At 52.6% G+C, this 23137-nt stretch overlaps 1 protein-coding gene and 1 long non-coding RNA gene across 2 annotated transcripts; both read left to right on the forward strand.

The window, feature by feature from the left end:
* The first annotated feature begins 73 nt into the window (after window positions 1-73).
* On the forward strand, window positions 74-21507 carry LOC138733713 (uncharacterized). Its single transcript, XM_069881179.1, has 10 exons — window positions 74-278; window positions 694-942; window positions 1774-2010; window positions 2658-2948; window positions 3193-3290; window positions 19409-19601; window positions 20148-20256; window positions 20623-20681; window positions 21100-21171; window positions 21311-21507. The coding sequence occupies exons 1-10, from the start codon at window positions 74-76 to the stop codon at window positions 21370-21372; spliced, it is 1575 nt and encodes a 524-aa protein (XP_069737280.1). The 3' UTR covers window positions 21373-21507.
* Window positions 11923-13202, forward strand: LOC138733345 (uncharacterized). The gene is made up of 3 exons (XR_011339405.1): window positions 11923-12101; window positions 12448-12675; window positions 13107-13202. It is a non-coding gene; the product is annotated as an uncharacterized lncRNA (long non-coding RNA).
* Window positions 21508-23137: the final 1630 nt, after the last annotated feature.

The raw sequence follows: 23137 nt of genomic DNA on the forward strand, positions 1-23137 counted from the left end.
AAATACTCCTCACCAAATTTTATCTCTGATAGAAACATGTCAAAGACCTGTTTCGTGGGACCCAAGAATCCAGATGGCTCCAGTCCGTGAGAATTACAAAAAGAACGAAGAAGTGACTCTGAGCTGCAACAGTGGTTTCCAGCCATCCTTCACCTATGTCAAATGTGCAGGGCCAGCTCAGCCATTGAATTATTCTGGATCTCTAAACAGAGATGTGTGGCTAGGGAGAAAAAGCAGTGATGCCTGGATCCACATAGAGGGGAACATAGTGTGCATCGGTAAGCAGGGTGTCAGAATGTGCCTTTCATGGATATCTGTGGTCAAATCCTGCCCCATCCATCCATTTCTGAGTGTCCGCCATCACCACTCTCTGGCCAGGGATGCATTTCTGATGCCTGATTTGGGCTACTCAGATCTCTCTGTTTTAGATACCTGAAACCATTCCCCCACTAAATGAGGGAATCACTTGCTTGGGCAAACCCCAGCACCAGCCCCAGCTGATACTCACCCACAAGGGCAGCTCCCTCCTAACAAACCTTGTAAAGAGGTCATGTCATGACAGATCATCGCATTGCCTTCCCTCTTCCTTCAGGGGCTGGCAGGATTGGTGGGGATTGCTGATATCCCACCAAATAACGTTTTCCCTCCTCACAGCCGCCCATGCTAACTAACGCCCACTTTCACTTCTGCCAGAAACATGCCAAAGGCCTCGCTGGGGCCAAGGACTCTGGCTGGCACCAGACCAGAAGAATTACAAGAAGAATGAAGAAGTGATGCTGAGCTGCCCTGAGGGTTTCCAGCCATCCTTCAGCCATGTCAAATGTACAGGAAAAGTCCTGTCCATCGTCAATGGGAAACCTCAACACAGAGAAGCTTGGATTGGAAGGGACAGCACAGGCGAATGGATTGACATTCAGCCTTCATTCAGTATGGAGTGCATCGGTAAGGGAGACATCAGGAGCTCTCCTGTCTGTCCCACTCTACAGTTCCTGAGCAGGGAAAGGCAGGCTGTGCCAGCACAGGCGGTTTCATGCTCTCTGGCTGCCTGGGGAAGTGGTGTGTGCTGCTGAAGGCAGAGCTGAGGCAGCCCTTGAGTCTGTTCTGAGTCCAGTCTGTGGTTTACCAGCGGGTGGGAAGTTCTTGCTGAAGGTGCGGACAGTGAGGGTCTCCCTGGGGGCTTCTGGCAAGAGCATGTGCAGTTAAAACAGGGGCTGCTGTGCTGTAGGTCTGTTAGGTATGTGTGGCACGGGCCAAAGGCATGGTGATAGGGTCTGGGGGATCAGGACTCTGCTTCTTGTGTTCTCTCAGCCTGTGCAGGCAGGGCAGATGCCTGACCTCCTCCACACATGCCGGTCTTCCTTCCCAGTCTCTGCTGCATGCTTTTGGGCTCAGACTTCATGGCCTTCTCAGGAGGATTCACAGTGGTGTTGTCCTCCATGAGGGATAAGCAGAGCACCAGGGTCAACTGCTAGTCCACCATTCTCTGGAGGCTTTGAGCATAGTATGAGTGCCTTACTAGTGCCACCAATACTTGGAGCTCCAGCTCCTCCTGGCCTTTACTGGAAGGCCTGGGGAAAGCAGTCTGGGGACCTTCTTGTCCTCATCCCTTGACTGATGACATGGTATGGGGGTCTGCTCCAGGTGGTGTCCTGCAGCTCCATCCCTTGCCTTGATGTGCAAAGGAAGGGGATGGGGGATCCCTGTTCCATCCTCTGGCATGCCCTGCAGGACCACCATCCACCCTGCTAATGCCTTCCCATCTTGTGGGTGCAGAGAAATGCCAGAAGCCCCAGTGGGACCCCAGGTTTATCTTTGACGAAGAACAGGGAACCTTCAATCCAAATGAAGTGGTGAAGATGAGATGCCCTGAGGGGCACTGGCCTCCCCCCATGGAGATTAAATGTGTGAAGCTGAAACCAAGGGAAAGCTCCGTGATTCCTCGCAGTGGATGGATTGTGAGGCATGGCGAAGGACGCTGGGGCAGAATGGAGGAGAACTTGACCTGTGTGGGTAAGTAAGCAAATTAGCCACTGTGGCAGCACTCTCAGTCTGTTGTCCCCAGGCAGGGAGAGCAGTGCTGCATGTGTCCCTCAGCATTAGGGCCATGTGCTTGGGATATCAGGGTATAGGGTGGACATTCACTCCAGAGAGAGCTTCTGCTGTGGTATCCCAGGTTTTTGTCCATGCTGTTGGCAGCTGGAGCAACCTACGGCTACGGAGTGCTGAAGGGGACAAATCGTCACCACTGTCCATAGGGTGGCAGGCTGCTTGCACAGACCAGCCAGATGGGCCCGCCTAGAAAAGAGTTCCAGGAGCAGGAGAGCAGGGCCATGCTCTAGCTGCTGGGTTTGTTGGCCGAGTCATTGCTGGTGTGAAAGGGACAGGTCACCAGGTCAGTTTCTAGCCCCAAGGTGGCAGCTACAGAGAGGCCAAAAGTACCCTCCCACAGTCAATGGCACCCCCATAGAAACTCTGGGAATGGTCCAGGATCAAAGGAAGATGCAGGCATTGCCTTTAGTGTAGTCTGTGAAGAAGGCAGAATGGCCTCATCCACATTGTGCCAGGGATGCAGTAGTGAGGAACTGGTGGGGGTGATGGAGGTAGGCTCCAAGGGTAGGAGGGGAAGGGTGTGACCCTCTCCACTGTTTCTGTCTCAGAGATCCTCCAGGTTGTGTCTGAGACCTTGGAGATTTCCAGCACCAGCATCAAACTGAACTGGACCTGCAGGCTCCCTGATACCTGCAAGAACATTCGGGCCAGGTGCCGCCTAGAAGAGCCTTCCTCCCCTCCCTGTGAGGCTGAGGAGGTGAAAGGAGAGGAGATTCTATACGGCCAGGAGGGAACATTCACTTGTGCGCCTCTGCAGCCCTTCACTGTCTACAGCGTCATCATCTCCCTGCCCCCCAGCACAATCCTGTACACACGGCTCCTCAGGACGAAGGAAATGTGTATGTTTAGATGAAACGTAATGCTGCTCTTCGCCCGGCAGCACAGTCTTCGCTCCCTGCATGGATAGTCCTGGGACTGGGGTTGCTTGGAGGCTGTGGGGCTTAGGGGTTGTGCAGGGCCCTGGAGAACAACAAGTCCACTCCTCGCTCTCCTTTTTCTCACCAACCATTGCTGCTGCTATGGTACATGTGGGGATAAATTCTGATCAGTCCAGTGCATGACCCTGTCCTCCTTTGCTTCCAGTGCCAGACAAAGTGGAGAAGCTGTGGCTGGATCCAAGCACAGGGTCCCTCCAGTGGGAGGCTCTGCCCTCCTGCAAAGGGGAGATCATCGGATACCAGGTACCTGGAAAGCAAGGGCTCCCTCTTGATCCTACTCGTCTTGCCAGGCACCTGTCTGCTTGGAGCTCTGTGCAGCCTAGGGGAGAGATATGAGCCCCCTTTGGCCAGGGCTGACCAGCTCCGCACTGCTCACATTTCTGGTGGTATCAGGTCCCCTCCTGTCCCCACTCAGCAGCCCTTAACCGAAGAACTGCCCTGAGCCGTAACTGGAGATTGCTGCTGCTTCCCAACCGCTCCCTGTCCTTCCTCTAGGTGAACATCACGGCCAGGAGAGCACACGATGGCAGCTTCCTTGAATTTGAGCAGGTGTTGGTGAACCAGTCTGTCACTCGGTACACACTACCTCATCAGGCACCTGGAAGCAAATACAGGGTAACAGTGCAGGGTATCACGGCAGCTGGTGCTGGAGCTGCGTCACTGCTGGAATTTCAAAGCTACGTTGCAGGTGATGGTTGCTCTGTCCTGGGTCTGGCTAAGGTGACCTCTCTGGGAGTGAGTGCTGAGCCTGGAGTAGCTCCAGAGCTGTGTGTGCACTCAGCTTGTCATCACTAAGACAGAGGTTGGGAGAGTGGGTGCCTCTCTGACATCCTGACTAAATAGTGAGCCACATATCTGGGTGAGTCCTGATTTGAGGGGCTGCATCGCCTGCTCCCTAGAGCAGCTGCATCACTTCAGCCCGTGTCAGAACAGAGATGCCCTCCTACTTTTCCACTAGAGAAGATGATACCCATCACTGCATATTAATGCACGGAGCACTCAAGGTCCGATGACACTAGGGCTGCCGACCTGGCTCTGTGTGTCTTCTTACTGTATGCAACATCATTGGATGGGCTTTTTGACCCTCTGGTTGTGTGTGGGAGAGGGGACAAGCTCCTGTGCTCAACCCCCCTGCCCTGCCTAGCAGATGTGAAGGAAGGTTTTTGCCTTGCTGTGGGCCCTTGCAGCAGTCAGGACAGCAGAGCCTGGATACAGGTGTCTACACAGATGTAGGCAATGCCCATCTGGGTCAGGGCCATTGCTGTCTCATGTTCCAGGCTGTGGCACCCACTCCTGGCTGTGTCTCAGTTGCAGGGCAGCCTCTGGGCCCGTGGCCAGGGACAGCGGTCACGGTGGTGGTGGTGCTGTCAGTGCTGGTCTTCCTGTCCGCAGGGATCCTGTGGTTTGTGCTGTCCAGGTGAGTAGGCAGGAGACTTGGAGTCACTGCTCTGCCTCAAGCCATGCTGCCCTGTGGAATGTCTGGGGATGGAGAGGAGATTCCTTCAGCTACTCCCACCCTTCTCCAGACATGGGAGATGCAGCTGGCTGGTCCTACCATAGCTCAGCTGTAGGTCTCCTGAGTGGTGTTCACAAACACCTTCCTTGGAGCTGGGGCAGAGACTGTGTGTGCTTGGAGACACCATCCCTTGTTGCTGTTGCTGTCGTTGCTGCTGTTGCCTTGGGTGTTGATGGGCAATGCCTGTCAGCTTGAGACACCTCAGGAAGGGTGGGCAGAGCTCCATGCTTCTAACCCAGCAGGGTCCTGGGCCATGTCAGCCTGTGCCCTGACTCAAGGCTGCCTTTTGCCTTCCCAGAAAAAAGAAGGCCTTGACCAGCAAAGCTGAGGAGGAGCATTACACAGGTAGGGCACCCTCACAAAGAAGCTTATAGGGCTGAGTTTGGAACTGGGATGGGAGCAGGTCTTTTGCAGGAGAGTCTGTTGCCATCCTGGTGTGGTTGCAGGCAGCCCAGTTGGCTCAGTCTGTCCTGCTAAATCAGTGTCCAACAGCTGCTATTCCCAGAGGAGAACCTCCTCCAGCTGTCTTTTCCAGCAGACCCAAGGGCGGGTGCCAATGAGGGTTGGAATCTGGCCCTCGTACTCTCTGGGCCCAGGGCAGGCAGCTCCTGTGCCCAGCCTGGCTGCTGTGCCTGTGTGTGTCCCAAGGTTCCCTGCAACTCCCAGTGCCTGTCTGCGTGTGCCCTGCACCTTCTCCCAAGGGTGCTGGATGCCTTAGGCTGTTTCTGTCATCCCACCAGAACTCCAGCCTTATGAGAATGTGGATGATTACTGCGTGATCAAGAAGACTGTTCCGGCAGAAAGAGATGCAGGTAGGCAATGAATTGCCTTGCCTGTGTTCCCACACATGGCAGAATAGGGTTGTGAGTGGCAGCCACGGTGGCATGAGCTCTATATGCTGTGCCACCCCTGCCCTGGGTGCCCTTTGTCTCTGCAGGTAAAGGTATCCAGGCTGGAGAGCTGTTGCCCAAGACTCTGCCTGTCCTGAAGTCCTCAGGAAAAAACCAGAGCAGTAAGGGAGAAGATGAGGTGGATGTCTGAGACTCAGTGCTGACGACAACACGCATAGCCCCTTCTTGAGGCTTAGTCCTCCACCTCTGGAAGCAAGACCTCATATAGCTTGTGCTGGGCTATTGCTCCCCCTCAAATTTTGTTTCTCACCAAGTTCCAGCATCCTCTGTTGTGGAGCAGAAGCTGCCCACGTCCTGGGAAGACTTGCTTGTGCCAGCAAGGGCATGTTCTTGTAGTCTTCCAGTGCTGTGGCAAAGCCATCTTTACCCATGTCCTGGTGCCTGCAACTGTTCTCTGAGAGTGAAGCAGCTTGCTGGTTCCCAGTCTTTATTTCCTCATTCCATACCCTCATATACATCTAGACCCTGGCCTCTGCTTGAATTTGGCCCAATGCTGATGCCTTCGCAGCTGCACTGCTGTGTCTAAACAACCAATAAATTGTTCTCATTTGCAGGCATTGCCTGCAATGAGACAGCTCCCCCCTTGTTGTGGTTCCTCTCTGTTTCATGTGTGGAAGCCCTGCCCATATGAATCTTCACAGAGAACCTTGGACTAGGCTTTTCCAGCCCCCGGCAGCCTTGAGGAAGCACGCTGAGAAGATGCCTGCTCCCAGTGCCGTGCTTCAGTAGCTAATTCCCCTCCTGGACCTCTGTGTTGGCGTGTGGCCTGCTCTGTTGGCGCTGGTGCTCACTTCCCGCTTGGTGAGGTGTGTTTGGTCCTGTCCCTCTTGGGAAATCCCACCCTGCAGCCTTTAAGATCTGCTTGATCTCTGCTGCTGCTGCTTCCTCAGCGCAGCCTCGAGAAGCCCCTGCCTCTCCCACACGGAGGGATCCTGGTGTCTGGTGGAGCCTGGAGGCTGCGGGGATGCTGAAGGCTCTCTGTGGTGAGAAGCACACTGCTGGAAGATGAGGCAATGACTACCCTCTTCTCCTGCTCTGTGTGTGACCTGGGATGTTTCTGTCTCTTTGTGTTGTCCCTTGTTGGACCTGTTGCCTGTGAAAGTCTCAAATCCCTCTTTGACTTAGCTGATACTGCCACCTTCTGTGGCCTCCTGCGGCAGGGAGTTCCATAGCTTGCTTCCTGTTGAGTAAAGACGACTTCACTTTTACAGTTTTGAGCTGGTCTTCCACCGGTTTAGGGGAGTGCCTCTTAGTTTTATTCCACACGGTTTGAGGAAGAGTGCTTCCACAGCCATCCTGACCCAGCCAGGGCTGTAACACTCCACAACAAGTTCCTTTCCCAGGCAGGGCAGATGTTCCTGCTTTTGAAAACCGCATGTGGAGGTCAGATCCACGACTTCTTCAGTCTCACGATACTTAGCCTTCTCTGTCTTCTGTCCCGGAGCTGCGAGCACCACAGTTGAACACTGCATGCATGGTGAAGGTTCATCATGTCTTACAGCTCTGGGAAAATCATGTCTTTTTCTGTCCTTTTCTCATTGCCCTCTCTGAGGTAGTGTTTATTTAGTTGTGTAATTAAAATTTCAGGACAAAGAGCCTTCAGTGCCAGCTGCCTGCTTTCTGCCTTATGCCAGGAGGAATTCTCTGCAGTTCCTCTCTCCTTCCTATCACTGACCCTTGTCAACTCTTTTCGTAATTCATGAAAGACCTCACACTGCTGCAGTCATTTAGGGGAGGTGCCGTGACTTCTCATGACATCTCCAGAAGCTGTGACTGCAAGCAGCGGCGTTGGGAAGCATGTGGGTAAATGCTCAGAAATGGGAGCAGTACTTCTTGAATGCGTTCTGGTAACTAAGAGTGTTGGGAGTAAAACTCTGGGGCTTTGGTGGAGGGTTCTTTTGGGAATGGCCTTATGCTTGGACATGTGAAACAGAAGGCAGAAGCACTGACAGTGATGGGTTAGTTCACCAAAGAGGAAGGCTCCTGCATTTCATGGCATTTCCTTATGTGGTTGTCTCCTTCCGGCAGCTGCTAGTCTTGCAGTAAGTCACAGACTCCCAGAGGTCAGAGACTGAGTTGGGCTGAGACTTCAGTCCTGCCTGGGGACTTCATGCTAGCATGGCCCTGCCCTTGCTGGCTCTGAGCTTACTCCTAGTCCTTGCATCTCTGCTGGAAACACAGAGCCAGGAAGGACACAATCCAAGTGTCCAAGGAGTGCCCTGGGAAATAGGTAAGAAGGGCTTCCTTCTCTCCCCAGGAGAGATTTTAGTCCTCCTCCTGTAACTTTGATATGCATTTTGATCATAGGCAGTATGTGCAGTGACTCTCTCAAAGAGGACTGAAGCTGGTGCCCATAGGAGGGTTGTGTTGTGGTGAAGCTCAGTTTGGGGGCAGAAGGCAGTAATCCTCAATGTACTGAAGTGAATTGAGCTGCACTCAGTGTGAGGTGGGGGGGGTATGTGCTATACAATTCCCCCCTGGAGGAGGCAGCGTCATTGGGAGCAAGAGATGTCTGCCTGTCTGTCTGTTGTGTAAACAAAGTGTGAGCACACGGTCTTCCTGGGGCAATCAGAGCAATGTCCCCAGTGCCAGGCAGAAGGATGCTGATATTCCATCAGTAAAGACCTGGGGAGCTGTGCGCCGGAGCCCAGGCGGAGTCCTGAGAGCTATACCAGATGGGGTGCCTGTTGTCTCTGGGACATCCTGGGAGGCAAGAACTACACTGCAGTGTAGGTGCACGGAGAGAGCTGTTGGAAGGATGGGATTGGGGTGAATGGTGGGGAATGGGTCATGCCCTGCACTGAGCTAGTGTGACAGTCATTCCCTGGAGATTGCAGGCTCGAATCTGGCATGAATTCATGCACCGTGAATCAGGGAAAGGTCTCCAGGGAGCAGGGCTACCACTTTCTGTAGAAGTCCCTGCCTGCCAGAGAGCCCTTCCTCTCTGCCATGCATGGACCAGAAAGCTGCTGGGCCAAACTCAACTACAAGAAGGATGTTGAGGCTTTGGAGTGAGTCCAGAGAAGAGCAATGAAGCTGGTGAAGGGGCTGGAGAACAGGCCTTATGAGGAACAGCTGAGAGAGCTGGGGTTGTTTAGCCTGGAGAAGAGGAGGCTGAGGGGAGACCTCATTGCTCTCTATAACTACCTGAAAGCAGGTTGTGGAGAGGAGGGAGCTGGCCTCTTCTCCCAAGTGACAGGGCACGGGACAAGAGGGAATGGCCTCAAGCTCTGCCAGGGGAGGTTTAGGCTGGACATTAGGAAAAATTTTTTCATGGAAAGGGTCATTGGGCACTGGAACAGGCTGCCCAGGGAGGTGGTTGATTCACCTTCCCTGGAGGTGTTTAAGGCACGGGTGGACGAGGTGCTAAGGGACATGGTTTAGTGTTTGATAGGAATGGTTGGACTCGATGATCTGGTGGGTCTCTTCCAAGCTGCTTGTTCTAGGAGTCTGTGATTCTACACATTTGGGCATTCCTTGTCTTCTCTAATGAAGGCTGTTTGAGAGCAAAACTTTCCTCAGCCTCCTTACCTTTGACAGCCATATTTGTAGATCTTTTCCTATCAGAAAATGATGTGAAACTTGTGAGAGCTATTCGCTGTTTCATTACAGTAACAACATGCATTGTATAATTTTTCTGGAAACTAAATATGCTTGCAGAGGCTAGTATGGGGAAGTGCCTTCATTGTAGAAGGCAGCAACACAGTCTTGTGACTGCAGAAAACCCAGATATCCTTCACCACTGCAAGCTGCAGCTCAGTCTGGACCTGCCTAGCACAATCCCTGCATGCACTGGCAGTGTTTCTGTATTCTGCTTTGTAGTCTCTTCTTCCACCTTCCAGGAAGATATGTGTAGCAATTAAGGTACAATGAGTTCATAAATTAATAGTCTGAATACAAGGTATTAATAAACAGGCACATAGTGGTTCCAAGAAGCAGTTTCCAAGCACTCAGCGTTTCATTCTCATAATAAAATCCAGCCTTGAACCGATACTGAATTGCAGTGAAACAATCACTGCGGTTTTATACAAAGAAGGATGGCTACAGCCAGAGCCTTTGGAAATGCTCCGGTCTGAGCAGTCACCTGTAGGAGGCGGGCTGGATCCCTGCTTCTCAGCAGCTGTGCAGCACCCTGCACAAGGAGAACTGGACAGTCCCCAAGCACAGCCTTTGTCAGAGCAATTCTTTGGGGGCAATAATTGACCTGGAATATTCACCAGCACTTGGCAAGCATTGCTTTATGCCTTGTAGCAGGTTTTTCTTTTTACGGGGTGCGTGTGTAAAGCTAATTCAAAACCCATCAAGCTAGGAGGAAATTTACCTTTTTTGCATTAGGAAACGCAGAGCTAACTGCCCTTTAATGATTTAACTGCTCCATGATTTTTCTGTGAACAGGAGAAAAATCACACAGCCTGCGGTTCTGCATATCTTTCCTAAATGTTCAGGAAAGTTCTGCAAACTTCTCTTTATCTTCATGGTTTTTCTAAAAGGATAGTGAGTGGCTTTACCACGACGACATAATGGAGAACCTCAACCTTGTCTGCTTCCAGTGTCATTTGATCACCCAGCCACTGCATCAGGGAGCACACGTATTTGTCCCTTACTGCTAACATAGCAGAAGAAGTTCTTTATTTTCTCCCTTGCCTTCCTTGCAAGTGTCACCTTTAGTTGATCTTGCGTTTTCTTAGCATCATCTCTGCATGCATAAGCTGTGCTTATCTTGCTCCTCTGCAGCATTTCTGTCCACCTCCTATATACTGCCTCTTGTGCTGCAGTGCAGTTCCATGTTGCACAAAGCCAGCCCCTGAGTATGATGATGGACTTTTCTTGGGCTTGGAGGGGTCCTTCCAGACTTCCAGCTTTCCTGAGCACCTGCTTTGCTGTTTGGAGTGGCTACCCATGGGACCCCACTGACCAGACCCTGAGGAAGAAGTAGTCTGCTCTCCTAAGATCCAGGGTCTGTACTCTGCTTCTTGCCCCTTGCACCCTTCAGGATCTCACAATCCACTCTTTCGTGGTTGCCTCAGGCAACACTGTCATTGATTCTCCCCTCCCTAGCCTATTCTTCTTTGCTCATGTATAACGGGTAGAGAAAGGCCTCACCCCTGGATGACCCATCCAGCTCTTGTGCTAAGAAGTTGTTCCCAACTCCCTCCAGCAATTTCCAGGATAACTTGCATCCCTCTGCATTGCCTTTCCAGCAGCTGTTGTGGAGATTCATGTCACCCAGGTCTGTTATCTGGAGGCTTCTTCACGTACTTGAAAAAAAGTGTTGTCCGCTTCTTCACTGGATTGGATAATCTTTTACGCATTTCTAGTGTGACATCACCTGATGGATAAACACTGTACAGGCATGATTTTGGGCCCTGGAATGCAAGGCAAAGCACTAGTAATGCTTTCCTGAGTAACTCTCACCATCCTGAAAAATCACTGCTGAATTTGCCAGTGTGGTGGGATTTTATTCCATTTATTTGGCCGGTGCTTGTTTCTGGCTGGGATGGTGCAGCTGTTGTGGTCTGTTGGCATGCAGAGCAATCACAGTTCCACAGTAAGTTCTAATGCCATCTGAGTGTGTTGGGAAGCAGTGCAAACTTCTTGTGCCTGCTTGGCTGTGCCCCAATAACCTGGGACAGTGTTTGGGTCCTTACTGCTGATTTTGTTGGAAGAAGAGAGCTCCCAAAGAGGTACTCTTCTTATCACATGAAAATTGGTGTCCACTCAGAAGGTAGAGATCTAAACACATGCCATGCAGAGACACAGCAGCACTCCTGTCTAGAAACAAATGGAAAACAAATATGAAGATTTACTTCTGTCAGTTGTCCAGTCCACATGTTGCAAAGTGCATCGAAGCATGCTGCCAGTTCAATGCATACCTTCTGTTTCCATTGAGCCCTTTCTGCAAGCCCAGATGGGACGGTGTGGTCAGATGCAAGGATGGGAGGGATATGGGACAGGAGGCAGCCACATCTTCAAGACAGTGGGTATTTTGGCCAGTGGATGGAGATGAGAAAACAACAAGTGTAACCTGCAGAGCAAAAGCTGATTGGCAACTGCTTTTTGCCGCAAAGAAGTGGTTGTGAGCAGGTAGTGCTCAGTGATATGATGGGATTACAGTTGAGCAGTGCCAGCAGAGACTCACCACAGCTGGTGCAGTCCTACAGACCCTGTCTTTGGGAGAGAGAGTGCAGGATGGAGCAGGCTGCTGGATCACTCTGGCTGGAATCCCTTCACAGAATGCAGGTGGGCAGGAAAGCCTGCAGGTAACCATCCTGCACTGTGCAAGAGGGTGCAAGGAGGGCAAATGCACCTGACCTCATGTGCAGTCTCTGCCCACCCTCTAAAGTGGGGCAGACCATAATCCTGTGGGCAGGGCCTCCTTTCCCTGGAGGATGCTTCTGGAGTCCAGTGATCGTCAGGGCAATCCCACATGGCCTTTGCACACAGGAAGATGTAAAGCTCCCTCTGACGGGAACCCCATGCTGCAGTTTAAACCGAAGCAGAGCAGCTACACTGTGAATGATGTGGTGGAGCTGAGCTGCGCTGAGAACTATGTGCCATCAGTCCCCCAGATCAGATGCATTTCCAATGGGACTCATCCCTTGTGGAACAGGAGTGCCACCTGCAAGGGTAAGCACAACTCTGGCCCCAGGGTCCAGAGCTGGCATCAAACCCTCTGTGACTTCAGCCCCACCTGGGTGACAGTCCAGGAGCAGGGGACACGGGTGTCTCGAGTTTCCCCCTGTCCTGGCAGTGCCAGGGCACCCTTGGACCCTGAGAGGGGACACCTACACCTCGGTAGGCATGGATGGGAGTGCTCTTGGGGTGACCCGCTGCCACCCTTAACTGCGGTCTAGACTGCCCAGAGGGATTTGAACACAGTGGCCAAAGGTGGACAATGTCAAAATCAGGGCAGTAGACCCCACGGCAAGCCCCTTCCTACCTTGCTTACACACGCTGCTTCTCCTCTGTGCAGAGGGATGCCAGCAGCCCCGGCTGCACTCGAAGATCCACTTTAGCCCAAACCAGAGGTTTTATGGGCTCAATGAAGAGGTGACACTGAGCTGTTTTAAGGAGGACTTTCCACCCTTTGCTGTGATCAGATGTGCAAAACGGACGTCACCAGATTGGCAAGATGCTTGGGAGGTGAAGGACATTTGGGGAACATGGCATGGGGTGACAGAGAAGCTGAGATGCACCACAGGTAAGTGGGGGTCCCCTGCTACACATGCTTCTCCCCAAGGAGGAGCCCCGAACATCTTGTCATATCCATGAGACATCTTGGCCACAGCTGAGAGATGGGCCCTATTTGGGAACATTCTTTAGGATGGGAAGAGACAGAAAGCTTCAGTGTGGGGCAGGCTCTCTCACTGTCCCTGCCTCTCCTCCCAGTCAATTCCCAAGCTGCAGCCGTGGGGAAGTTGGAGGAGGCCAGATCCTGCCCCTCAGTTCACCTCTCTCCTTGAGTCCTCTGTCACCCCCATGTCCATGCACAAACTCCTTTCCTGTACTTGAGGGCCCTTGTGTTTCCTTGTGCTATTGAATGCTGACACTGCTGTCAATCATAACAAAGACTTGGTCCCCCTCATGCCTGAGCATTCCCTGAGGAGGACTCTCAAACTTTCTTGCTGACAGGAAAGTGCCCCAAACCCCTGTGGGATTCAAGATTCCAGTGTGCACAAAGAAAAAAGTATTACAGACTGAACGAAGAACTGACACTGACCTGCCCTGTTCACAAACAGCAGGTCCAGGAGGGCACCTTCCTTTGTCAGTTCACCTCTCTCCCTGAGTCCTCTGTCACCTCCATAGAATCACAGAACCACCAGGTTGGAAAAGACCTCTAGATCATTGAGTCCAAACATTCCTATCTGCCACTAAATCATGTCCCTAAGCACATTGTCTACCCGTCTTTTAAACACCTCCAGGAATGGTGGCTCAACCACCTCCCTGGGTAGCCTGTTCCAGTGCCCAATGATACTTTCTGTGAAAATTTTTTCTGATATCTACTCTGAACCTCCCCTGGTGCAGCTTGAGGCCATTCCCTCTCGTCCTGTCCCCTGTCACTTGGGAGAAGAGGCCAGCTTCCTTTCAGGTAGTTATAGAGAGCAATGAGGTCTCCCATCAGCCTCCTCTTCTCCAGGCTAAATAACCACAGTTCCCTTAGCCGCTCCTCATAAGGCCTGTTCTCCAGCCCCTTCACCTTCTTCGTTGCTCTTCTCTGGACTCGCTCCAGAGCCTCAACATCCTTCTTGTGGTGAGGGGCCCAGAACTGAACACAGGATTCGAGGAGCGGTCTCACCAGTGCCGAATACAGAGGGAGAATAACCTCCCTGGACCTGCTGGTCATGCCGTTTCTGATACAAGCCAAGATGCCATTGGCCTTCTTGGCCACCTGGGCCACTGCTGGCTCATGTTCAGTCCCTGTCAACCAACACCCCCACGTCCCTCTCCTCCAGGCAGCTTTGTAGCCAGACTTCTCCTAGTCTGTAGCTGCACAGGGTTGTTGTGCCCCAAGTGCAGGACCCGGCATTTGGCCTTGTTAAACCTCATCCCACTGGTCTCAGCCCAGAGGTCCAGCCTGTTCAAATCCCTTTGGAGCCTCCCTACTCTCCAGCAGACCCAGACTTCCACTCAGCTCAGTGTCATCCGCAAACTTGCTAAGGGTGCACTCAATGCCTTCATCCAGGTCACTGATAAAGACATTGAACAGGGCTGGACCCAGCACACAGCCCTGGGGACACTACTTGTCACTGGCCTCCGGCTGGAGTTAACTCCATTTCCCACCACTCTCTGGGCCCGGCCAGCCAACCAGTTTTCCAGTCTGGTCCAGCCAGACGCTGACAGTTTCTGAAGCAGAATGCTGTGAGAAACTGTGTCAAAAGCTTTACTAAGTCCAATAAGACTACATCCACAGCCTTTCTCTCATCCAGTAGTCGTGTCACTTTGACATAGAAGGCGATCAGGTTTGTTTGGCAAGACCTGCCTTTTGCAAACCTGTGTTGACTGGGCCTGATCACCCAGTTCTCTTGCATGTGCTGTATGATAGCACTCAAGATCACCTGTTCCATGACTTTCCCCAGCACTGATGTCAGACTGACAGGCCTGTAGTTTCCTGGATCCTCCCTCCACCCCTTTTTGTAGATGGGCACAACATCAGGCAGCCTCCAGTCCAGTGAACTTCCCCAGTCAGCCAGGACTGCTGGAAGATGAAGGAAAAGGGGTTTGGCAAGCACATCTGCCAGCTCCTTCTACACTGGTCCATCCAGCCCCATAGCTTGGTGAGTGTCTAATTGGGCAAGCAAGTTTCTAACGACCTCCTCTTGGATCATGGGAGCTTTGTTCTGCTCCTCTGACTTCTGGGTGTCAGGGAACAACTTTCCTTGCTATTAAAAAGTGAGGCAAAGAAGGCATTAAGTACCTCAGCCTTGTCCTCATCCTTTGTCACAGTTGTTCCCTTTGCATACAAGAAAGACTGAATATTGTCCCTGGTCCTCCTTTTACTACTGATGTGTTTATAGAAAGATTTTTTATTATCTTTGACCAAATTGGCCAGTCTGAGCTCCTGATTTTTCCTCTGCATGATCTCACTTCCTCCCTGTAGTTCACCCTGGATGCCTGTCCCTTCTTCCAAAGTTCATAGACATTCCTCTTCTTTTTGATCTCCACTGTGATCTTCCTGCTCAACCAAGCTGGTTTTTTTCCCCGCCAGCTTATTTTTGGGCACATGGGGACAGATTGCTCCCACGCTGCTAGCATTTCCTTCTTGAAGAGCGTCCAGCCCTCTTGGGCTCCCTTAAGGACTGTTTCCCATGGGACTTAAACTACCCTTCTGAACAGTCCAAAGTCTGCCCTCTGGAAACTTGAGGTGATCATTCTGCTAACCCCCCTCCTCACCTCACCTAGAACTGAGAATGCTACCACCTCATCATCACTTTGCCCCAGGTGTCCTCCAACCATCACATCCCCCACAAGCCCTTCTCTGTTCACAAACAGCAGGTCCAGGAGGGCGCCTTCCCTTGTCGGCTCATTCACCAGTTGTGTGAGGAAGTTGTCTTCCACACTCCAGGAACCTCCTAGACTGCTTCCTCTCTGCTGCATTGTACTTCCAGCAGAGATCTGGTAGCTTAAAGTCTCCCACAAGGAAAACAGCTAGTGATCTTGAGACTTCTCCTAGTTGTTTGCAGAAGAGCACATCAGCCTCTTCTCCTTGGCTAGGTGGTCTATAACAGACTCCCACCACAATATCTGCCTTCCTGTGGGCTCCAAGTCCATGCACACACCTCTTTCCTGCACTTGGGGGGCCTTGCATCTCCTTGTAGTGTTGAATGCAGACACCACAGTCGGTCATAGCTAAGCCGTGATCCCTCTCCTGCCGCAGTATTCCCCATCCCTGAGAAAGACTCTCAGACTTTCTCTCTTACAGGAAAGTGCCACAAACCCCTGTGGAATTCAAGAGTCCAGTTTGTGCAAAGTAAGAATTATTATCAACTGAATAAAGAACTGAGACTGACCTGCCCTGGAGGTCTCGAGCCATCCTTCCCCCTGGTAAAATGTGCAAGGGAATTTCTGCAAGTGGATTCTGGAGAACCAGTCTATGGAGAAGTCTGGTGGGGCCAGAGCAGCCCAAGTGCCTGGACGATCATTGAGAGCCCTGTAAAGTGTATTGGTAAGCAGCAGCTCTCCTGTGTCTCCTCTCTCCTTCCCCCTCTTTAGCTGGTTGTGGCGTATGTAGCCTGGTTGAGCAGCAGGCCTGCCATAGTCTCTCTTAGTGCTGAGTTGCCCGTCCTAACTGCCGGAGAGAACAGCCCAGACAGCAGAGAAGAGACAAGGCGCTGCTGTCTGGAGGAGCTGGCAACTCCTGCCGTGATTCTTGAGCAGTAGAGAGGGAGAGCCCCCCACTCAATAAGCCTTGCTGAAACATCCTCGCAGATAGGCATCATATTCTCTCCCTTTCAGGGGCTGGGAGGATTGCTGACAAGGCTCCTGCCATCCCTCCTCAACACATCCCAACCCAACTAAACCCCAGTTTCCCCTTTGCCAGGAATATGCAAAAAGCCCTGGTCGAGCCCATATCCCCATCTGCAACCAAACCAGGAGAATTACAAGGACAATGAGGAAGTGGTGCTGAGCTGTCCTGCAGGGTCCCAGCCGTCCTTCACCCGCATCAAGTGTGCAAGGGGAGATCCGCCCGACAGCCCCTGGAATCTTGCATCCCTATTCCCATGGATGGGAATGAACAGCAGTGGTGCCTGGATCCGCGTTCAGTCCAGAGTGGAGTGCATCGGTAAGGGAGTCATCAGGAGCTGTCCTGGCTGCCCTCCTCTGCAGTTCCTGAGCAGGGAGAGGCAGGCTGTGCCAGCACAGGAGGTTTCATGCTCTCTGCCTGCCTGGGGAAATGGTAGATGCTTCTGAAGGCAGAGCTGAGGCAGTCCACGAGCCTGCCCTAAGTCTAACCCACAGTTCAGCAGTGAGCGGGAAGCTGGGGCTGAAGGTGGGGACAGTAAGCACCTCCTTGAGGGCTTCTGGCAAGAGCATGTGCACAGAGGAGAGAAGCATGGGAGACTCATGGAGAAGTTAGTGGCCTGCTTGGCATCATGGCTGGGGCAGGGGATCAGAGAGTTCTGCTGCCTGTGTCCTCTCAGACCGCACAGCTGTGAGTACCACAGCTCACTCCCCATAGCATGACCCCCTCTGGGCTCTGTGTTACGGTGGGCACACGCTTGGCATCGTCTTCTTGGTGCTTGGGGTGCTGAGGTCCCCTCCAAGGGAGAAAACATCAGTAGTGGAGTAGACTGGTTTAGGAATCCTGTGAGAGGTGCCTGATGTTTTGAAAACAATAATCCTCTGCTGCTCACCTGGGCCACAACAAGAGATCTCTGCAGACAGTTCGGAGCATGGGTAGGGTTGGGAGCCTGTGGGATGCGAAGGAGATGCTTCTGCTGTGACACCCCACTCCGGGGACCATTCCGTGCGTGGCCCAAGCTTTCTGGGTGTCCTACTTGATCCCCTTGGATGCTTTGCTGACTTCATGTGGCAGGTTCCTAAGGCTTGAAATAGACCTGGCTACTTAGATGATGCCACAAGGCACCAGGGACAAACACTGCTCCATCAGTCACTGTGCAAGCTTTGTGCATAGTATGAGCCCATGGTGGGTGCTCCAGTCCCTTGAGCTCCTGCTTCTCTCGGCCTTTCCTGGGAGACCTAGGGGAAGCAGCAAGGGGCCCTTCTCTATGGTGTAGGAGCTATATGGTGTCCTAGGGCTCCATCTCTCAGGGAAAATGAACCTTTCTCCTGGAGTCTGTACAGGGCAGGAAGGGCCTAGGTCTTACTAGGAGCTGCATCTGTTGGAGTGCACAGATGCTAGGACCTACAGACACCTCAGTTTTGACTTGGTGAAGAAAATTGCCTTGAGCAAACGTAGTCCTCATTTTATCCACACTCATTGCTGTCCAGACTCCTCCTGATCCATTACCAAAGAGCTGGAGTGACCAGTTTCAGCCTCTCGCTTTCCTTCCTTCCAACCTGCATGGGGAACTGGGCTGTCAGACTGCAGCACCCTTGCACGGCTGGGACGGGGACAGAAGGGAGTGAACCTCTTGCAATGTTTCCTTCACAGAGGTCTTCCAGGTTGTCCCCGGAAGCATGGAGATCTCCAGCACCAGCATCAAAATGAACTGGACGTGTGAGGTGCCTGATGCCTGCCAGAACATGCGGGCCACGTGCCGCTTGGCAGAGCCTTCTTCCCCTCCTTGTGAGGCTGAGGAGGTGAAGGGAGAGGAGATGCTACGTGGCCAGGAGGGAACATTCACCTGTCCCAAACTGCAGCCCAACACTCTCTACCGTGTCACCATCTCCCTGCCCCCTGACACAATCCTTTTTGCATGGATTTCCAGGACAGAGGAAGCAGGTACGTGCACACGAGTATAGGAGAGGAGAGACTGTGCTGTGTCCCAGGTAAGGGAGATGGATAAATCTCCCCTTCACCCAGCAGCTCACCCTGATCACCCACTCCCTGCATTGATGGTCCTGCACTGGGGCTGCCTGGAGTTTGTGGGGCTCAGGGGAAGGGGCTTTGCAGGGCCCTGGAGCACAGCACGTCCCCTCCTCCCTCTCCATCTCCTCATCACACTGATGCTGCTCCTGCTGCTGCTGCAGCTCATGCAGCCTTTGTGGGGACAAACCCTGCTTGGGAGCCCCTTTGCAGTCCATCCCCTGGGCCAAGAGCTGCCTGCCCCCTGACTGCGGCTCAGATTCTCCTCACTGGCCTCATGCGTGACCCTGTCCTCCTTTGCTTCCAGTGCCAGACGAAGTGGAGAAGCTGTGGCTGGATCCCAGTAAGGGTTCTCTCCGGTGGAAGGCTCTGCCCTCCTGCAAAGGGGAGATCACTGGATACCAGGTACCTGGGAAGCAAGGGCTCCTTCTGATCCTGCTCCCCTTGCCAGGCACCTCTCTGCTTGGAGCTCTGTGCAGGCAACCCAGAGGAGAGTAAAGAAGGGAAAAGTGTGATGTCTTGTGGGATGAAAGAGGAATTCATGGCTCCTCTTGAAAGAGGTGCCACCAAAGTTCCTGAGGTGTTGCAAGACAATTCCAGCAACCTGTCCTTGGACTTATCACATGCATAAACTCCTCTTGAAATGAACAACCTCCCTCTTGCCGTCAGCTCCTGACAAAGCCTTGCTCCTTTGCTCACAGAAATAGCCACTCTGACACCTTGGATGTTGGCTCCAAATTCCTCCTGTCCTCCTCTTGTCTGCTCTGAGGTCCACGCATGGGGCCAAGGCTCCTGCTGGTCCCTCTCTGGGAGCCTTCCACATCTGGGGCAGGTGCAGAGAAAGGGAGGCTTGCAGAGCTGCTTTGCTCTGTCTCATTGTGCTGTGAGCAGGTTCCCGGGGGGCAGGTTGGATCTGCTGCCCTCCAGCTTTGTCTCCTTTTTCCAGCTGAACATCACGACGAGGAGCGCGCAGAATGGCAGCTTCCTGGAGATGAAACGACTTCGTCTGAGCAGCTCTGCCACTGAGCACCCACTGCCTGAGTACAGCCCTGACAGGAGCTACGTGGTGACGATACAGGGTCTCACAGCTGCTGGCGCCGGGGCTGCATCCCTGTGGGAGTTCCAGACCAACAGCTCGGGTAGGGCTCGCTGTGTCCTGTTCCCTCGTGGGTGGCCAGAGCGTGCGCCTCTTTGAGAGTATCATTAAATAGTGAGCCACATAGCTGGGTGAGTCCTGCTTTGAGGGGCTGCATCGCCTGCTCCCTAGAGCAGCTGCATCACTTCAGCCCGTGTCAGAACAGAGATGCCCTCCTACTTTTCCACTAGAGAAGATGATACCCATCACTGCATATTAATGCACGGAGCACTCAAGGTCCAATGACACTAGGGCTGCCGACCTGGCTCTGTGTGTCTTCTTGCTGCATGCAACATCATTGGATGGGCTTTTTGACCCTCTGGTTGTGTGTGGGAGAGGGGACAAACTCCTGTGCTCCAGAGCAGCAACCCCCCTGCCCTGCCTAGCAGATGTGAAGGAAGGTTTTTGCCTTGCTGTGGGCCCTTGCAGCAGTCAGGACAGCAGAGCCTGGATACAGGTGTCTACACAGATGTAGGCAATGCTCATCTGGGTCAGGGCCATTGCTGTCTCATGTTCCAGGCTGTGGCACCCACTCCTGGCTGTGTCTCAGTTGCAGGGCAGCCTCTGGGCCCGTGGCCAGGGACAGCGGTCACGGTGGTGGTGGTGCTGTCAGTGCTGGTCTTCCTGTCAGCAGGGATCCTGTGGTTTGTGCTGTCCAGGTGAGTAGGCAGGAGACTTGGAGTCACTGCTCTGCCTCAAGCCATGCTGCCCTGTGGGATGTCTGGGGATGGAGAGGAGATTCCTTCAGCTACTCCCACCCTTCTCCAGACATGGGGGATGCAGCTGGCTGGTCCTACCATAGCTCAGCTGTAGGTCTCCTGAGTGGTGTTCACAAACACCTTCCTTGGAGCTGGGGCAGAGACTGTGTGTGCTTGGAGACCCCATCCCTTGTTTCTGTGTCTACCTCCACTGCTGCCTCTCTGGGTTGCTTGTGAGACACCCAGAGAGGGTATGTAGAGCCCTTGGTGCCTCTGTAGCTGCATATAGCTGGGCCTTGGGCCATGTCAGCCTCTCTTCTATCTCAGGACTTGCTATCCCTGGAAAAGGAAGGCTGTGCCCGGCAAAGTTGAGGACCCTTACACAGGTAGGATCCCTGGTTGTAGGGCTGGGGTTGGAGCTGGGGGGGCAGCAGGTCAGTGCTGGGAGAGCATGGCCCTCAGAAGGTATATCTCCTTCTTTTGCTGTCTTTGGTGTGGCAGCAGGCATCCCAGCCTGGTTCAGGCTGTCCTGCCAGAGCAGTGTGTCTCACAGTTGGTATCCCCAGATGAAAACCTTCTCCAGCTGTCTTTTCCAGCAGCTCCTGGCTGGAGTCCCGCTGGTTGGAAGCTGCTCCTTGTGCTCTCCGTGCGCAGGGCAGGCAGCTCCTGTGCCCAGCCTGGCTGCTGTGCCAGTGTGTGTCCCAAGGTGCCCTGCAGCTCCCAGTACTGCTGCCTGTCTGCATGTGCCCTGCTCTTTCTCCCATGGGTGCTGGATCCCTCAGGCTGTTTCTGTCATCCCACCAGCACTCCACCTCTATGAGAACTCGGATATTTACTGTGTGATCAAGAATGTTCTTTCGGAAGAAGACAACACAGGTATGATCTGTGATGTAAGCTCTGCACACTGCCAAGCTCAAGCAGCAGCCCTTTCTCTTGGTGCTATTCGTCTCTGCAGGTAAGGAAGTCCAGGCTGGACAGCCATTGCCTAAACCTCCACCTGTCTTGGTATTCTCAGGAGACATTCAGCGCGCTCACGAAGAGGAGACGATGGGGTGTTCATCCAAGGCTCAGAGCTGATGGCAATTGGCATAGCCCCTTCTTGAGGCTTGGTCCAGCTTGAGCTTGGCCCAACGGCATGGCCCTCAAAACTGCACTGCTGTGTCCAAACAATGAATAAATTTTTCTGGTTTGCAGGCACTACCTGCCATGCAATAGCCCTCCCTTTATTGTGATTCCTCCCTGTTTTATGTGTGAAAAACCTGAATCTACGAATCTTCATGGAGGACCTTGGACTAGGGTTTTCCAGCCCCCGGCCGCCCTGAGGAAGCTACTTTCCCTCCTGGACCTCTGTGTCAAAGTGTGGCCTGCTCTGTGGGTGCTGGTGCTCATTTCCCACTTGGTGAGGTGTGGTTGACCCTGTCCCTCTTGGGAAATCCTACCCTGAAGCTTTTAAGATCTGCTTGATTTTGGCTGCCATTGCTGCCCCAGCATAGCCTCCAGCAGCCCCTGCCTCTCCCACACGGAGGGATCCTGGTGCCTGGTGGAGCCTGGATGCTGTGGGACAGCTGAAGGCTCTCTGTGATGAAAAGCACACCGCTGGAAGATGGGGCAATGACTACCCTCTTCTCCAGCTCTGTGGTTAGAATCACAGAATGACAGAATGTTTTTGGGCTAGAAAGGATCTTTCAAGATCATCTAGACCAGCCCCTCTGTTGTGGGCGGCGTACCCTTTCACTAGATCAGGTAGCTCAAAACCCCATCTAACCACAATCTGAACACAGTGATGGTGTATCTACAGCTTCTCCGGGTAACAGCGTCTCACCATGCTCATCATAAAATTTTCTTCCTGATGTTGAATCTAAATCAACCCTCCTCCTGTTTAAAACTATTGCCCCATGTTCTGTCACTACAAACCTTGTTAAAAATGTCTCTCTCCATTTATCTTTAAAGCTCCCTTTAAGTATTGAAAGGCTGCAATAAAGTCTTCGTGGAGCCTTCTCATCTCCAGGCTGAACAATCACAACCCTCTCAAGCCTTTCCTCATAGGAGAGCTGCTCTAGCCCTCTGATAATTTTTGTGGCCCTCTTCTGGACCTGCTCCAACAGGTCCATGTCTGTCCTGTGCTGAGAACTTCAGAGCTTGATGCAGTACTCCAGGTGGAGTCTCACCAGACTGGAGTAGATGTCCAGAATCAGCTCCCTCAACCAGCTAGCCACACTTTTATTGCAACTCATGTTATGGTTTACTTTATGGGCTGTGAGTGCACTTGGCTGGCTGGCTTATGACCAATGTTTCATCCATTGGTACCCTCAAGTCTTTCTCCTCAGGGCTTTTCCAATCCATTCATATGCCAGCCTGTATTAATACTGGCATTTGCCCTGACCCAGGCATGACACCTTGTATTTGGCCTTGTCAAACTTCATGAGGTTTACATGGGCTCACTCCTTAAAGTGTCTATGTCCCTCTGGATGGTGTTCCTTCCCCTGAGTGAACCAACTGCATGACTCAGCTTGATGTCATCTGCAAACTTGCTAAGGGTGCTTCCAATCCCACCATCCATGCCGTTGGTGAAGATACTAAATAGCGTTTGTCCTGGTACAGACCCTTGAGGGACACCACTCATTACTGACTTCCACTTGAACTTTGAGCCACTGAATGTAGCTTTTTGGACATACCCTTCCAGCTAATTCCTTATCCATCTAACAGTCCATCCACAATACCCATATCTCCCCAGTTTATCAGGTAACCTGGGATGACCTGCTTGTGCCAGTAAAAGCATGTTTTGACAGTCCTTCTGACCATCATGGTGGTACTTGCAACTGGCCCCTGAGATAAAAATGTT

This window comes from Phaenicophaeus curvirostris, chromosome Z (assembly GCF_032191515.1).
Source record: "Phaenicophaeus curvirostris isolate KB17595 chromosome Z, BPBGC_Pcur_1.0, whole genome shotgun sequence".
NCBI classification, from domain to species: Eukaryota; Metazoa; Chordata; class Aves; order Cuculiformes; family Cuculidae; genus Phaenicophaeus; species Phaenicophaeus curvirostris.

Excerpts from the sequence above, each read along its gene's own strand:
- LOC138733713 (XM_069881179.1), top strand. The coding sequence starts at position 74 with ATGGCTCCAGTCCGTGAGAATTACAAAAAGAACGAAGAAGTGACTCTG. Across the intron at positions 943-1,773 it reads ATTCAGTATGGAGTGCATCG|AGAAATGCCAGAAGCCCCAG; the intron begins GTAAGGGAGACA and ends TTGTGGGTGCAG. Across the intron at positions 3,291-19,408 it reads GGGAGATCATCGGATACCAG|CTGAACATCACGACGAGGAG; the intron begins GTACCTGGAAAG and ends TCCTTTTTCCAG.